General features: G+C 55.9%; 7 protein-coding genes across 7 annotated transcripts; 3 read left to right on the forward strand and 4 right to left on the reverse strand.

Moving 5' to 3' along the window:
• Window positions 1-555: 555 nt before the first annotated feature.
• Window positions 556-2114, reverse strand: BO86DRAFT_376699 (mitofusin complex protein UGO1; the record flags this gene model as incomplete). The annotated part of the gene is made up of 2 exons (XM_025670551.1): window positions 556-1674; window positions 1728-2114. The coding sequence occupies 2 exons, from the start codon at window positions 2112-2114 to the stop codon at window positions 556-558; spliced, it is 1506 nt and encodes a 501-aa protein (XP_025531002.1).
• Window positions 2115-2343: 229 nt separating this feature from the next.
• Window positions 2344-3546, forward strand: BO86DRAFT_386643 (ferredoxin family 2Fe-2S iron-sulfur cluster binding protein). The gene is made up of 3 exons (XM_025671388.1): window positions 2344-2858; window positions 2939-3045; window positions 3109-3546. The coding sequence occupies exons 1-3, from the start codon at window positions 2587-2589 to the stop codon at window positions 3351-3353; spliced, it is 624 nt and encodes a 207-aa protein (XP_025531003.1). The 5' UTR covers window positions 2344-2586; the 3' UTR covers window positions 3354-3546.
• BO86DRAFT_386644 (rRNA-processing protein RRP15) lies at window positions 3477-4613 on the reverse strand. Its single transcript, XM_025671389.1, has one exon. The coding sequence runs from the start codon at window positions 4528-4530 to the stop codon at window positions 3658-3660; it is 873 nt and encodes a 290-aa protein (XP_025531004.1). The 5' UTR covers window positions 4531-4613; the 3' UTR covers window positions 3477-3657.
• Window positions 4614-4800: 187 nt separating this feature from the next.
• On the forward strand, window positions 4801-6738 carry BO86DRAFT_213296 (RNA-binding signal recognition particle subunit SRP54). The gene is made up of 2 exons (XM_025666859.1): window positions 4801-4989; window positions 5046-6738. Exons 1-2 carry the CDS (start codon window positions 4912-4914, stop codon window positions 6579-6581), a joined length of 1614 nt encoding a protein of 537 aa, XP_025531005.1. The 5' UTR covers window positions 4801-4911; the 3' UTR covers window positions 6582-6738.
• A 166-nt stretch (window positions 6739-6904) lies between these two features.
• On the reverse strand, window positions 6905-9398 carry BO86DRAFT_332559 (alkaline phosphatase family protein). The gene is made up of 3 exons (XM_025668784.1): window positions 9188-9398; window positions 8986-9121; window positions 6905-8930 (listed from the first exon to the last, which is right to left on the reverse strand). Exons 1-3 carry the CDS (start codon window positions 9263-9265, stop codon window positions 7138-7140), a joined length of 2007 nt encoding a protein of 668 aa, XP_025531006.1. The 5' UTR covers window positions 9266-9398; the 3' UTR covers window positions 6905-7137.
• A 186-nt stretch (window positions 9399-9584) lies between these two features.
• On the reverse strand, window positions 9585-10864 carry BO86DRAFT_386647 (putative class III chitinase). Its single transcript, XM_025671390.1, has one exon. The coding sequence runs from the start codon at window positions 10583-10585 to the stop codon at window positions 9629-9631; it is 957 nt and encodes a 318-aa protein (XP_025531007.1). The 5' UTR covers window positions 10586-10864; the 3' UTR covers window positions 9585-9628.
• Window positions 10865-11324: 460 nt separating this feature from the next.
• On the forward strand, window positions 11325-14623 carry BO86DRAFT_356001 (putative spindle pole body associated protein SnaD). The gene has a single exon (XM_025669648.1). The coding sequence runs from the start codon at window positions 11457-11459 to the stop codon at window positions 14238-14240; it is 2784 nt and encodes a 927-aa protein (XP_025531008.1). The 5' UTR covers window positions 11325-11456; the 3' UTR covers window positions 14241-14623.
• The last annotated feature ends 80 nt before the right edge of the window (window positions 14624-14703 follow it).

Here is a 14703-nt window from a genome sequence, read left to right on the forward strand (position 1 = left end):
GGAGACAAGTTGACAGAAAGAAAGAAAGAAAGCCCGATCCGAGAAACAAGTGATGGAGAGATAAAAATACATTCCGTTGCGGCGTTAGATAGGATACTGAGGTTAAAAAGTACACAAGACATCATTCCACTGGTAGATGAAGGAAGGAGCGGAGGGTAGGAGAGTCGGAAGAGGGGAAGGAGAAGTTGAGATGGTATAATAAAGAAAAAGGTGGTCAAGGATGGTGTGCAGGGAGAAGAGAATCGTCGTTAAGGTGTTTTTACAGATCGTCGCCCTAATGCATGAGCGATGATGTGGGGTTGGGGGTCATTGACTTCTTTTGCTTCACCCAGAAGAACTCATATCGAGATGAAGTTGCTGGAAGTTCGTCGAGATGTTGGCTAGCTTGGCTTAGCTGAAGTATTGCGACTCTGCTTCGTCGTCCTCATGCCCTGCAGTATTCTGATGGGTTTCAGCCCACGATGTGGGATTATCGGCCGAGTTAGTGCACGTGCTTTGAAGGGCTTTGGCTTTGCTCTTGGCATCTGACGATGCTAGGTTGGTTATGCGGGTGGTTTAGAATCGACCTCCGCTCATCCTAGCATCGTCGTCGCCGGCCACGCCGACCGTGCCAAGTAGGTTGGCGCCCCAGATACCAGCGATTCCCCACATGCCGATGCGCCAGCCTCGGTAGAGACCTTGGATTCCCTGGCCCTGCCGTTTGCGCTGAGTGACGGGCTTCTTGAGCAGCTGGCGCGCCCGCTCAACTTCCGGCGTGGCTTGCACTCCCTCCTCGTAGACAATTCCCCACATAGTGCCCACAATACCCCGGTAGGTCTGGGGGGTCGGGACGATGGTCTCGATTGCCGAGGTCTGTTCCTCGTCCGCGGAGGTTTCAGCGCGCACTGAACGACTTGATTGCTGGCGGATGCTGGGGGAAGTGAATGTTGCAATTTGGGCGCGGCGGAGTACAGTCTCGAGCGGGAACCGGACCGCCAATTCTAGACCGGAGCTCAGGAAGGTGAACAGGCTCCAGATGGACGGATTGAGCACGGGGTCGAGAGACAGATACGATTTGAGAATTAATGGAGTCGTGTTGGTGATGAAGTTCGGCAGACTGGAGTGGAGGACGGTGATGGGCACCAGGTGAGACGGAATGGTGCAGTTGGGAGTCGGGATTTGGCGGATAGCTCGTAGCAGGGAGCGCGGGCCATGCGTAGCCGGCGTCAAGATAAGGAACGTTCGCGCGGTATCAATCGGGGAGAGGAGCATTGCCGACAATGAGGAGGAGATGAAGGACAAGAGTAGCGTCGCCACCGGGGAAGTCGACGTCAGGATGTCGGCTGTCATCGAGGAAGTCACATCCTCCTCCGGCAAGCCGACAATTGCGGAGAGCAAGCTGCGGATGAATGTATTCAGGGTGGGCAGGAGAAGGGAGTAGATGAAGGTGGCATTGGTCGCCTTCCAGGGCGAGGTCGGGCCACTGGTAGTCCACAGTTGCGAAAGGACATCCATGAGCGAGCTCGGGTTCTTAATAGCGAGGGCATGTCTTGATGAGGTCGTGGAGGGAATGTAGCCGCTTCGATCGGTGATATGGCGACGGTGAGGCTTGCGAGATCGGGGCGCTGAGGGGGAGGCTGCGCCAGGTGCTGCGGAAGTAAAATAACTGCTTTCGTCATCCGACGACAAGGAGTCCTAGAGCTTGAAGGTGAGCTTCCAATTCTTGGGAAAGAGCTGCTGGAACATACGTCTTCATCGTAGGAATCAATACGGCTTTCGGGACCCGATGCTCGGCGATCATGCATAGCCCGTGGGCCGTCTGTCGCATCGCCGGGCGCAACATAGGCCTGCAGGATGGTTTTGGCGACATCGAACGGCTGTGAGGTCAGGACACTGGTGTAGCGCCAGAGAGCTTGGTCCAGGGCATCCCGAATCCAACTGGAGACTGAGGGAGAGCTTTCGAGGTAGTCGGAATAATCGATATCGGGCAGTAGATCGCGTGCGGAACCGCCAAAGACTTGGGTGGCCGAGGATGACGCATCTGGAGGGGAAGCAGCATGGCCGGTGTCCAACCCCAAAGATGGGGGGAAATAATAGGGGCGGAGGGGATTGGGCCCTTCCAGAGGAGAGGACATGTTAGTTGTAAAGGGGAGCTAGAAGATGAATAGAGAAGGAAAAGGGTGAAAAAGAAAGAGGCGTTTTTTGGGGAGGGGGGAGGGGGGAAGAAGAGAAGGAAATGGATGGAGAGAGGGAGAGGATGTGTGCGTGGTGCGTGGTGCGTGGAGGAGTATAGATAGGATAGTAAGTTAGTGAGTGAAGAGGAAAGAAAGTAAGGTAAAGTCGGTTTGGAAGCCGAACCTCCAGCTCAAAGAGGCAAAGCCGGCGAATGACAAGCCGCGGATTTCCCGCTGGTGTTTTTCGGGGTTTTCCACTTTTCCTCCATTCTCCGCCATTGTTGAATTCAATTCAATTCGATTCATTCGATTTCGTTGGATTCATTGATTCATTCATTCAGCTGCCTTGAATCTATCTTTCGCCCCTCTCCACTCCTCTATCTTCCTTCTAATTCTTCTTATACCCCCACCCTTCATCACACAATCATTCGCTATGTCCTTCTTGAGAGAAGCCGGACTTAACCTGCGCCATGTTCTGCCTCGGGCTGGCGAGAGCGTTGTTCGCGCTCCCTCTTCACAGTTCCTTGCCAACCGATTCCCCCTCCAGTCCTCGCGATCAATGAGCTCTGGCTGTGCTTCCCTGTCGTCCCGGCGATCTCCAGTGACCCCGCGCATTCAGAGCCAGCGCATGTTCGAGCGTCGGAGCTTCTCCGTCACCGCCGGAGTACAGCACGGTCACATCACGCCTCCCAAGCCTGGAGAGGAGTGAGTCCCCCCCCCCCCCTTCTCTTCATGAATATCAACCTTCGATGAGAATCATTGCAAGGTACTAATGGTTCGCGCAGGATCAACATTTCTTTCATCGACAAGGACGGCGCAAAGTACGACTTCCAGGTCTCTGAGGGCGATAACTTGTTGGATATTGCACAGGCTAATGACCTGGAGATGGAAGGTTCGAATGACATTGAATGTTGTATATGCTTGATCAGCAGACTGACGGACTGGAACACAATAGGTGCCTGTGGCGGATCGTGTGCCTGCTCGACCTGCCATGTCATCGTCGAAGATCCCGACATGTTTGACAAGATGGAAGAGCCATCGGACGACGAGAACGACATGCTTGATCTGGCCTTTGGCTTGACGGAGACCTCCCGCCTGGGCTGTCAGGTCATCATGACTAAGGAGCTCGATGGCCTCGTGGTTCGGTTGCCGTCCATGACTCGGAACCTGCAGGCAAGCGACTTCGAGCCGAAGCACTGATCAATATAAGCGCGGTGGGAGTGATTTTTGGACAAGAGAATGATGTACGATATGTCTAGCGTCTATACGGGGGCGGTTCTGTCATGGGGTGGCAAGGGAACATGTTTCCATTGGGTATTTCCGATCTCCATTCAACATTTTGCGGCACGAAAGTTTGTAAATAGAGCATATCACTTTTAATAAAAAAAAAAGAGTTGATCAAAACAGAAAAAATAGGAACGTAAGAGTAGTCCCACCCCCCAAAAACGCCATGAATATGCCAGGTATACACACACACGTTTAAAGCAACTTCCTTCACCATCACTCAAGCCTCTTCGATCTGCAACGGCTTGCCCTTCTTTCCGCTGATCAAGTCCAAGAATCCCTGCTTGCTGACTTCGTTCACAGCCTTCTCGCGCTCGCCCATACCAACTGTGCCCTTCTTCCGCTCCGCCTTGGCTGCTTCCTCTCCACGGACCTGAGCGGCGCGGACAGCATTGAACAGCTTCACCACACCACGCTGGGCGATCTTGCGCAACCGCTTCTCCTCCTCGGCCACTGCGCCAGCCTGCCCGCGCTCCAATCCCATCACGTCGCGGATACGGCCACGATCCAACTCCTCCTTCTTCACCGCGCGCATCTTAGCCCGCGCCTGGCGATCCAGCTTCTCTTCCGCCACTTGAGTACTCTTCTGGGCGGCATCTCGGCTGCGGGACAGCACCGGGTCCTCGCGCATCGAGGAAGGGAGCTTGGTTGCCAAAATCTTGGCCATGGAGGTCGAGAACGCAGTAGGGTCATGGCGCTTAGGAACCGCCCGACCGCCTGCCGTTGAGGTGGGGTTGGAGGCATCGGACTCTGCACCCACGTCGAACTCATCGTCCTCCACTTCTTCCGAGTCGTCAGCATCCGAATCGGATGCCATATCTTCGTCGTCGGAGCTTTCCGCCTGTTTTTTCTTCAGCTGCTTCTTGGGGAGAGCCTTCTTGGTCGACTCGCCAATCGACCGGGTCTGCTTCCTGGATTGCTTCAAGGCTTCCTCCTCGGCATCGGAGTCGGCCAACCTGACGGCTTGGAAATCGGTGGGTTCGTCGTCATCATCTTCGGAGCTGCTGTGGTATGCGCGCTGCTTGCGGAACTTTTTCTGGGGGCGGGAGGCGATCGAGTCGAGGACTTTGCGCTTCTTGACGTAGGGGGCCATGGTGAGAGAATTGACACCGTAATGTCGGTCTCTCCTGTGTATAAAATTTGGGAGACTGTGGTGGAGATTGGGGGTTAAAATCGGTCGGTTTTCTTTCTTTTCTGTCGTTTTCCCGGGAAATTTTTGGAGGGTTAGCGGGCGGTGAGATACAAAGAGGCGGTGATTGGTGGGGTAGGCTCTCCGCATCGCGTTGGCCTCAAATGCCCTCTGGCAGTGGAGTCAAACGCCATCCAAACTAACTTGCCTCCAGCTGTCTTCATATTTCCGTTGTCATCTCCCCAGTCGCTCCGGGCTATTCTCCTGATATTTTCGAGAGGATCTTACTGTGCGACTTGCTACGAACATTTCAATCTTCACTTCCATTGAAACTCCCATCCCACCATGGTCCTTCAGGATCTTGGGCGGCGAATTAATGCCGCCGTCAATGACCTGACTCGGTCTAACAATCTGGACGAGAAGGTGTGTGGCTTTCCTGCCGTGCAACTCCTTCTCAGCTGCTGACTTCGTGATCGTAGGCTTTCGATGATATGCTCAAGGAGATCTGCGCAGCTCTGCTGTCCGCCGACGTCAACGTCCGCCTCGTCCAGACGCTCCGGAAGTCCATCAAGTCCAGCGTCAACTTCGCCTCCCTGCCACCCGCCGTGAACAAGAAGCGCCTGATCCAGAAAGCCGTCTTCGATGAACTGGTCGCCTTGGTGAACCCGCACGCGGAGCCGTTCCGCCCCAAGAAGGGCCGCTCCAACGTGATCATGTTCGTCGGTCTGCAGGGTGCTGGTAAAACGACCACCTGTACCAAATTGGCTCGCCACTACCAGATGCGCGGGTTCAAGACCGCCCTGGTCTGTGCCGATACCTTCCGTGCGGGTGCCTTCGACCAGCTGAAGCAGAATGCCACCAAGGCCAAGATCCCGTACTACGGTAGCCTGACGCAGACCGACCCCGCTGTCGTGGCCGCGGAGGGTGTCGCCAAGTTCAAGAAGGAGCGCTTTGAAATCATCATCGTGGATACCAGTGGTCGTCACAAGCAGGAGGAAGAACTGTTCACCGAAATGACCCAGATCCAGACCGCCGTCACCCCGGACCAAACCATCCTCGTCCTCGACAGCACCATCGGTCAAGCTGCTGAGGCCCAGTCCTCCGCGTTCAAGGCCACCGCCGATTTCGGTGCCATCATAATCACCAAGACGGACGGCCACGCGGCGGGTGGTGGTGCCATCTCGGCTGTCGCCGCCACGCACACCCCCATCATCTACCTCGGTACCGGTGAACATTTGATGGATCTGGAGCGGTTCGAGCCCAAGGCCTTCATCCAGAAGCTGCTGGGCATGGGTGATATGGCCGGCCTGGTCGAACACGTTCAGGCTGTCACCAAGGACTCCGCCTCGGCCAAGGAGACCTACAAGCACATCGCCGAGGGGATCTACACGCTGCGCGATTTCCGAGAGAACATCACCTCGATCATGAAGATGGGTCCGCTGTCCAAGCTCTCCGGCATGATCCCGGGTCTATCCAACCTGACCGCCGGTCTGGACGACGAGGACGGCTCGCTAAAGCTGCGCCGCATGATCTACATCTTTGACAGCATGACTGCCGTCGAGCTGGACGGCGACCCGAAGGTGTTCGTCGAGCAGCCCAGCCGCATGGTCCGCGTGGCTTGCGGCAGCGGTACCACCGTCCGCGAGGTCGAGGATCTTCTGTCTCAACATCGCATGATGGCCGGCATGGCCAAGCGCGTCGGCGGGCAAAAGAAACAGATGCAGCGCGCCCAGAACATGCTCAAGGGCGGAAACAAAGACCAGCTGGCCGCCATGCAGAAGCGCATGGCCGCCATGGGCGGGGCCGGCGGCGGCGGGTTCCCCGGTATGCCCGGCATGGGCGACATGGCCAAGATGATGCAGATGCTGCAGGGCCAGGGCGGCGGCGGCAGTAGCGGCGGCCTCCCGGGCATGGGTGGTATGGACTTGCAGAGCATGATGAGCCAGATGGGCGGGCTGATGGGTGGGATGGGTGGTATGGGCGGTGGTGGTGGTGGCCGAGGCCGTGGCCGGTGATCCTGCTGCAATCCCTCCCTCCTCATTCAACCCCATTCTTCGTTTTCCACTGGCTCCCATCCACCCACCCACCCTCTCCCTCAATTTCCTTCTATCCTCTTCGCCCCTTCTTGTCTATATCTGATCCTTTCTCGCTATTCTTCCTTTCATGACTCCGGATTGTTTTTCCCCCGCCGGAAGCCACGGCTTACTGCTGATGTCGATGTCGATTGTATTAGCATACTATGGTGTTGGGCGTGTTTCTTTTTTCTTGGTTTCCACCGGGTTGTTGATTCATTCCATCCCAATTTCATACCAAAATAATCTGATGATAGATGAGGCTTGCTTGCATTGACCAGATTGGGCTCGTAATCATGTATCTTGTACATCATCCCCGAAATAGCGGTAGATTGCTCACTCATATGGATTTCCAATCTATAACCTCCCAATCCAAGCCCTCTTCTGGCGAACTTCCAACTGCTGAACTCATCCCCAATTAGCATGGTTTGCGTTTGCCTAATAACCAGAAAATTCTTCTGCAAGATCATAGCTTCAAGAAGTAGCAACAACAGCAAACTCAATCCACCCGCTCTTTCTTCTGAATCACATCCAAAACATGATACACTACCTGCAAGACACCATCTCTGACCAAATCAACCGTCTCCTCTACTCGGCCCACCCATCCCTTCGCCCACGCGTCCCAGCTCTGCTCCTCCCTCGTGTCCAGCAGCAGCTTTCCCGGCGGCAGTCGCGGGTGTTTCCACGCCGCCGCCTCCGCGACCCGGCTCTCGTATCCGGGCAGGGGGACGCTGAGCTCGTACTGCCAGACCAGATGCGTATCGACATACATTGAATAGGTGAGCACGGAGCTCGGCACGGTGACGGAGTGTCCGGATCTGGTGGCGTCGACGACCGCCTCGTCCCGGACCTCGATGTCCACCAGGCCGTACTTGGTGTTCCCGTCGGGAATGTACTTGATGGTGACGTCGTCGCTGTCCGTCTGCCGGTAGGTGCGCACGGGTAGGTAGAACATGTTGAGGGGGCCGACGCAGAACTCGTGCAGACCTTCCCCGGCGGTGTTCGGCGTGAGCTCATTCGCGGGCAGATCGAGGGAGGGGTCCGGGAAGCGCGTGGCGCCGAATTCGTGGCGGTCGCCGCTGAGGAGGACGATGCGGATGCCGAGCTCGCGTTCGGCGCGCCAGATCGCCTCGAACACGCGGCGCCGCTCGTTCAGGAACCCGCCCCACGTGTCGGTCGTGCCGACCCGCCAGTTCTTGGTGAAGGGGACGCTGGACGCGATGAGCTTCCAGCGCACTTCGCTGGGTTCGGGGCGGGCGATGTACGCGAGGAGGGATTGGAGCTGGGCCGAGCCGAGGATCGTGGAGTTGTATTGCGACGGGGCCGATCGGTAGGTGCGGGTGTCGAGCATGAAAAAGGAGGCGGGGCCGTGGATGAAGGAGAAATAGGTCGTGTTCTCAGGCGTTGCGAAGGGAACGGGTGGGATGGGCGGATTGGGCCGGACATGGTAATGGATGTAGGGCTCGAACGCGGCGGGGTACGGTGCAGTGGTGTTGCCTTTCGACCAGTCATTCTCAATTTCGTGGTCATCGAGAGTGTGAATCCAAGGCAGGTCGATGGCAGGCGTGCTATCCTCTGGGCGGTTCCACGAGGGCGATGAGTAGACGCGGTGGTACTCGCTGCGATAGTGCGAGACGGATGACCCGAAGCGCTGAGGGACATCGACGTAAATGAAGTCGCCAAGGAACAGCATGAACGCTGGTCGCAGCAACGATGGCAGTCGATTGATTGTGTCCGTCATCATCTCGATTCCTGGGATGCGCAGTGGATGCGACAGCGGGTTGTAGGGAAAGTTCGCCTTCATGCAGCTTGAGGTGAGGAAGCTGAGGCGGTTTGCCTGTTTGGTGCCGGGCATCGGAGCAGTGACGAATGAGCCTGTAAGGTTGTTGGACAGGGAGTAGCGGTATGGTGACGACGGCTTCAGGCCTTTAATTGTCACTGTGGTCGTGTAGTCTGTTGACTTGTCTAGGGCATAGATCATGCCCTCTTCCGTCCATTGTGTCGAGTCCACTGTATCTGTTGGCTGGTAGAAGATGACAAGGGGCAACTGTGCAGGGTCGGGCTCGCGAACCAGTAGGTTGGCGGTCGTTGGTGAGACATAACCGATTCGAGAGAAGGTGACATCTGCGCTGGGGTACACTACCAGGCCACGCAGCATGAAATCCAGAGTGAGCAGTGCAAGCCCGATGTTGATGAGAACAGTCAACCGCGTCGAGCGTGGTAAGCTGGCGGACGGCAGGCCAGTGAACAACGTCTTGAGCACATGATCCCGATTTCGTGGTGTTGTGCGCTCTGATTGTGCGAGTCAGAAGGCCGCTGGCAATTTTGAATTGTGTGGTCACTCAACTTGTGGTTTTTGGAGATTCTTTAGTATTGCTGTCGGTGGGAGTACTCCGCTCAGTCGATCGAAGGAGCGATACGACAGCAGTGAGATACACAGCCAATGCTGTGAAGATCAGAGGCGGGAAGTGGTGTCCGGGGATCTAGGAGAATCACACAACGAATGAGTTGATGGATAATCTCGCAGCGAGGCCATGGCATCAACGAACCCAGCGGAGGAAGAAGAAGGCCGCAGCCCGGACCGTTGCGGAGCTCAAGGCAGCGGCAATCCGCGCGACAGACACCATGGTGCCGGGATGGATTTCGATGGTATTCAGCAGGTAGTAATCATTGCCAGGCCAGTAAGCTTTCCCAGGAGGTGAAATCTGCTGCTGTCCACGTCGCAGCTCGAAGAATAATGAATAATGGAAGGGCGTTGAGTGGTAGGTAGAGGAGGAGAAGCCGGCGGCGGCGGAGAAGTCGACGATGACGACATACCGAAGCACCTCTTCTCCCGTGACTGAACTGACGCTCGGACACGGAGAGACACCGTGCGTCTCTCCATCTCGATTCCATCAGCCAGCAGATCATTTTACGTGCAGCTATAAGCTTCCAGCGGAGCGATGGATACACATGTTTATAGTCATATTTTACTCTACAAGTCTCCCCGTCTATTGCCGTTGCATCATATCGCGAAGCACGTTCATCAGGCTGCTGGTCATTGGCCCTGAAGTGAGCTGGCGCGCTGCATCCACGAGATCTTTCATGTGCATACTCAGGGACATCTCCGCTGCCCAGTACCACGGATGCTCCTGTTCTCCGGGTTTCGAGTTGAAATATTCCCAGCCCATGACGCCCCCAAAATCAGGATATTGTTCAATCAGCATGGCCAGGATAGGTCCGATTTTTCCGGGGGGCACATAGCCCTGCGATCCATTGCCTGGATTGGTCAACAGTCCAAGCACCACCCGGCTTGGGGACCAGCCCTGTGCGACGATAGCAGCATACATCCGAGGGTCATCGGCGGGTCCCCACCCGTTGTAGAATTGCGTGTTGTACCAAGCGATCTTTGCGGCTCTCTGTTGTTCCAGCTCCCGGTAGTCGAACCCAGACAGGTTTCCCAGGCCCAGCATGGCAGCCGCAACTGGAGCCAGCGTCACAATGAAGTCGTCTCCCAGATCCAGCTTGAGTCGGTCAATAAGTCTGATGATCCCTGTCAACGACATTTCCTCTTCCACATCGAGATCTAGCCCGTCCAATCCATGGCGCCGGATCATGGCCAGCAAGGGTCGGTAGTACAGCTCAAATTTCTCTGAATCTCCATCTAGGGAGCGAAACGAGCCCTGCGCAGCGCCCCCGAGCATTCCCATGATGCGGACACCGTGTTGTTTCATGCGGGGCACCTCGGCCCATAGGGCGTCGTACATGCTGTGTTGTGGGGGGTCATTGTTCAGTGTAATGTGTTCCGGGTCTGCATTCAGGTGAAATGCTGCGAGGATGATGTGCGTCACGCCTGTGTTGTTCCGGACTAATGGCAGCATAGAGACATACTGGCCTCCATTGGGACAAAGAGTCTGATGGTACAAGATTACCCGACACCGGTCGGACGACGAAGGTACGGGAGGCATGGTCAGAGATGTGGCAGAGGGAGCGAGGCGCAGAGTGGTGTTCCACTATAGAACGCAGATCTCGAGCCTGGGGATAGCAGAAGAGGAGGGGGGAAGGGAAAGAAGGTCGCCGTGATCGGTCGGGTGAGGGGGAAATGGGGGGAAGCGAGCAGTGCTGGATTCGGCCGGCGACGGTCTGGAAGAAGAATAGCCCACCTTAACAGCCCCGCCGCCGGTGTAGGTAGCCAGAGCCCTTCATATATGGTATCTTGTGTCGACCATGACTGCTCCATGCTCCAAGATTAGAAGCGAAAGATAGGAACGAAGAGAATCACGCCGAAGAGGCTCAGAAGACACCCCCCAGTTGCGCAAAGAGCTGACACGTGATGCATTGCTCGTCATATCATTTGTAAGTTATAATACCGTACAATACAATACTCGAGCAGATGGTTGGAGGACAATTCCATTCTACGTTGATAGTTACCTGTCATGAGAGCACGATCTCTGCAGGTGTGACCCGGGAAATTCATTGTGACTCGCGATTTGCGGTATAGGAAATCATCTGTAATCGAGGTGCGATGTGATCAGCAGGCTCGCTGAGTGAAACTGCTGACAATCGCGGACATTATAATGTGAAGCCTGAATCGACAGGCAGAAAGGTCCCTGGTGCCTGACGATCGGTGTTTACCCGACCAGTTGGTGTTTGTTATCGCATCTTCCCCGGCGATAACTCACTCATTCATTCCTGCAACGACTCTGGCTTCACTTCTGCATTGTTGGTCTATGTAATAACTTCATCAAGCCATGATACCTCGGTGAACTTGGGGCCTGTTTTATTATTTCATCATATATTGATTGCCTCGATATCCTCGAGGACAATCCCACCCCCAGCATGGCCGATACGACCACCCACGACACTGTGGGCGCGTCAACTCTCGCGACGCCTCGCTTCATGCCCTCGTCTCCTCCTTCTCGTCGTCAGAACGCGCAGAGCTACTCTCCCCTCAGCGCGAAGAGCCCTCGTACTGTCGACCGCGGCGCGACCACAACCCACGCCGATGATGCCCGCTCTCCGCTAAAACAGAGTTACTCGCCGCGGTCCTCCCGAGCGTCGTCGCTCGAGCGCGCCGCGAACGACATCGACGCCCGCCTGGCGCAATACAGTGTCGACTTCAGCCAATACCCGAGTACCCAAGCACTGGACGACCATATGGATCCTCTTGCGGAATTCAAGTTTCCGCATGAAGACGATCTGTCGGAGGTCGGGGGTCCAGCGGATTTCACGGCGAATTTGGAGAAATACTTGATGGGCGACGGGGATACCATGGAGGATAAGCACTTCATGGACTTCCGGGATGATGGGCACGACCTGTCGGAGCTGGAGCCCCTGTTTGATGATCTGGAGGAGCAGGAACACGAGCTGCGCCACCTGGGAAAGGAGGAAGACGAAAACCCCCTGCCTCCGCTACCCGAATCCCCTGCCCAGCCGCGAGGCCACAGCAGGCAAAATAGCCAACGGATGCAGCAGCGGCAAGATACGCGACCGCCGCAGCGCGAGCAGAGTTCTCAATTGTATCAGCCTGCTATTGAGGATGAGCCCGAACCTGAACCCGAGCTTGGCGAATACAGCGAATTCGGCCCACCGATCGACATGTCCACACCATCGCAGTTTCTGCGCCGCGCCAGTGGCTTTAACAGGGATGCCACGCATCTGGAAAATATCGAAGAGGACCCGGACGATGAGATGGAAGCAAGCACGACTACCCCGTCAGTGCGGAGACACAAGACCCCTTCCCCTCACAAACAAGAACCAAGTACGGCTGGAGATCTACGGAAACAAATTCTTGAACTCGAAAACAAGCTTCAAGACCGTAATGAGCAGCTGGAGAAGGGTCGTCGGCGCGTACTGGAGGCAGCATCTGCTGGCGAGCAAATCAAGCACCTTCAGGGCGAGTTGCAGAGGAAGTCGGCTTTGTTGGACGAGTTCTACGCCAATCGCACTGACGAAACAATACTGCGGGAGCAAGTCCACATGCTCCAGAAACAAAACGAAGAAAGAGAGACCTTCTTGCACAAGTCCACCATCAATGCCTCCGAGCTAAGCGCTCTTCAGAAGCAGATTAACGATATGCAGAAGGAGCTGCAGAACCGTGGGTCATCACACCCGGATCTCGATGCAGAGCGGCTCGACACCATCGCATACTTGCGGCAGCAATTAGATCTAACCCAGGAACAGCTGCGTAAGCGCGATGCAACCCTGGACGAGACGATCGCGAAGCTCAAGGAAGTCACCGACGCCAAAGAGCAGCAGCTTCGAGAGAAGAACACTGAAGTCGATGACTTAAAAGCCCAAATCAGCAGTCACCTGCTCGAAATAGAGAAGCTAGACACGGAGCTCGAGAACGTCAATCAAGCCTACGAGACTCTAGAAGAACGAATCGTCACCCTCGAAACGAAGAATCGCCCCTTGGAGGAAAAAAACAGCACTCTCGAAGCCGACCTCACCCGCGCGCAGACCCAAGTTACCGCGCAGGAAAATGCGCTCAAGGCCATGGCCGCTGACCTCCCCCTCGAATCCGGCGGCAACACCTACACCGAAATTCTCGAACTGATCAAAGATCTGGGCCAACCCAGCCCGGGAAACCGGATTTCGAATCCAGGCTCATCAAGAAAAGGCCCGAGAGAACAGAGTCAAGACCAGAACCAGGATTATGACCCATCCCCGCACGAAGAGCTGAAACGCCTCCGAGACGAACTCTCCAAACTTCAGTCCGAACTCACCGAGGCCAACTCGGCCAAGAAAACGCTCGAACTGCAGCTCTCGCGCTCGGAGGACCAGGCCGCCGAAGCGCAAACCCTCATCCACTCCATCGAGACCGAAAGCACCCGCCTCGGCAAGCGCGCCGACGACCTCCGCTCGAACCTCACCAAGACCCAGCAGGAACTGACCCAGATGAAAGAGGAGCGCACCAAAGCCCTCGAAACCATCGACCGCCTGCAGAAGGAGCAACAACGCCACCAAGAAGACGAGAAGAAACAAACCCGGCAGCAACAGCTGCAGAACCAACAACTCAGCCCCCCGCCTTCCCCTCCCGTCCCGCAACAACAGCTGCAGCAACAACAACAACAACGTCAGAAGGAGCAAGAACTCCTCGAACAAACCCAGTCCGAACTCCGCACTCTGAAAGCGACCCATGCCGCAGAGCTCGCGCAACTCCGCGAGCGGCTGGCGGGCACGGAGCACCGGGAATCCCGGTACAAGGCGCAGGTGGGCTCGCTACGCGAGCAGCGCGAGCGGCTCCAGAGTGAGAACCGCGCCCTCCGCCTCCAGGTCGAGCATCTCGAGGCCGTGCTCGCGACGAAGGAGGAGACCGCCGCCGCGGTGGACGAGCGGATCGCGCGCTCGGTCGAGAAGCGCGAGAAGGAGTGGCAGCGGCGCGTCGAGCTCTTGCTCAAGGAGCGGGAGCGCATGGGTCGCGCGCTGATGTGGTCGTGGGGAGAGAAGGAAGTCGGTGGTGGTGGTGGTGGCAACAAGGAGAATCCTGCGGTGGGAGTGGACGAGAAGGGGAGGCGGAAACAGGGGTATCAGTATAAGTATGGCGGGTCGAGTCCAGGGCAGGTGTCAGCTTCGGTCCCGTCGTTGTCAAAGAACGATGGATCTGGGAAGAGAGCCTGAATGGACGATACGGGTGTGGATTGGATTGGATAGGGCTGGGTTAGGTTGGGTTCGGTTGGGTTCGGTTATAATGGCACGATGGGAATGGAATGCCTTCTATCACAGCTTCACGGGGTGCTTCATGGTTCGTGTTTACGGTGCTGGTTTCTCTTTTTGATAATCTTTTTTGCGTCCTTTTCTCCATTTTTTACTTCGCTTTCGCTATGATTCCCTGCTATCTTTGTGCTCAGGATGGGTTTTACGGTGTCATGAAAGGGCAACTTACGGTCAGAAATTAAGGAAGGGATTGCATCTCGCGTGTACAGACAAGAGTCGCCATGTTCTCAACTTCTGTTAGCAGAGCTGGATGGGCGCTCGGCTAAAGCAGATAAATCCGTTAATGTATTTGTTGCCATTCGTGCAAATCAAAGAATTAGGCATGGTATTTTTAATTGTCTCAAATCGTGGTATAACAAATCAGCAG

This window comes from Aspergillus japonicus (assembly GCF_003184785.1).
Source record: "Aspergillus japonicus CBS 114.51 unplaced genomic scaffold BO86scaffold_7, whole genome shotgun sequence".
NCBI classification, from domain to species: Eukaryota; Fungi; Ascomycota; class Eurotiomycetes; order Eurotiales; family Aspergillaceae; genus Aspergillus; species Aspergillus japonicus.

Coding starts and splice junctions, on each gene's coding strand:
- BO86DRAFT_386644 (XM_025671389.1), bottom strand. CDS start 4,530: ATGGCCCCCTACGTCAAGAAGCGCAAAGTCCTCGACTCGATCGCCTCC.
- BO86DRAFT_332559 (XM_025668784.1), bottom strand. CDS start 9,265: ATGGTGTCTGTCGCGCGGATTGCCGCTGCCTTGAGCTCCGCAACGGTC. Junction 9,122..9,187: donor CCTTCTTCTTCCTCCGCTGG/GTTCGTTGATGC, acceptor TGATTCTCCTAG/ATCCCCGGACACCACTTCCC. Junction 8,931..8,985: donor AGAATCTCCAAAAACCACAA/GTTGAGTGACCA, acceptor TCGCACAATCAG/AGCGCACAACACCACGAAAT.
- BO86DRAFT_356001 (XM_025669648.1), top strand. CDS start 11,457: ATGGCCGATACGACCACCCACGACACTGTGGGCGCGTCAACTCTCGCG.
- BO86DRAFT_213296 (XM_025666859.1), top strand. CDS start 4,912: ATGGTCCTTCAGGATCTTGGGCGGCGAATTAATGCCGCCGTCAATGAC. Junction 4,990..5,045: donor CTAACAATCTGGACGAGAAG/GTGTGTGGCTTT, acceptor TCGTGATCGTAG/GCTTTCGATGATATGCTCAA.
- BO86DRAFT_386643 (XM_025671388.1), top strand. CDS start 2,587: ATGTCCTTCTTGAGAGAAGCCGGACTTAACCTGCGCCATGTTCTGCCT. Junction 2,859..2,938: donor CCTCCCAAGCCTGGAGAGGA/GTGAGTCCCCCC, acceptor TGGTTCGCGCAG/GATCAACATTTCTTTCATCG. Junction 3,046..3,108: donor TAATGACCTGGAGATGGAAG/GTTCGAATGACA, acceptor GGAACACAATAG/GTGCCTGTGGCGGATCGTGT.
- BO86DRAFT_386647 (XM_025671390.1), bottom strand. CDS start 10,585: ATGCCTCCCGTACCTTCGTCGTCCGACCGGTGTCGGGTAATCTTGTAC.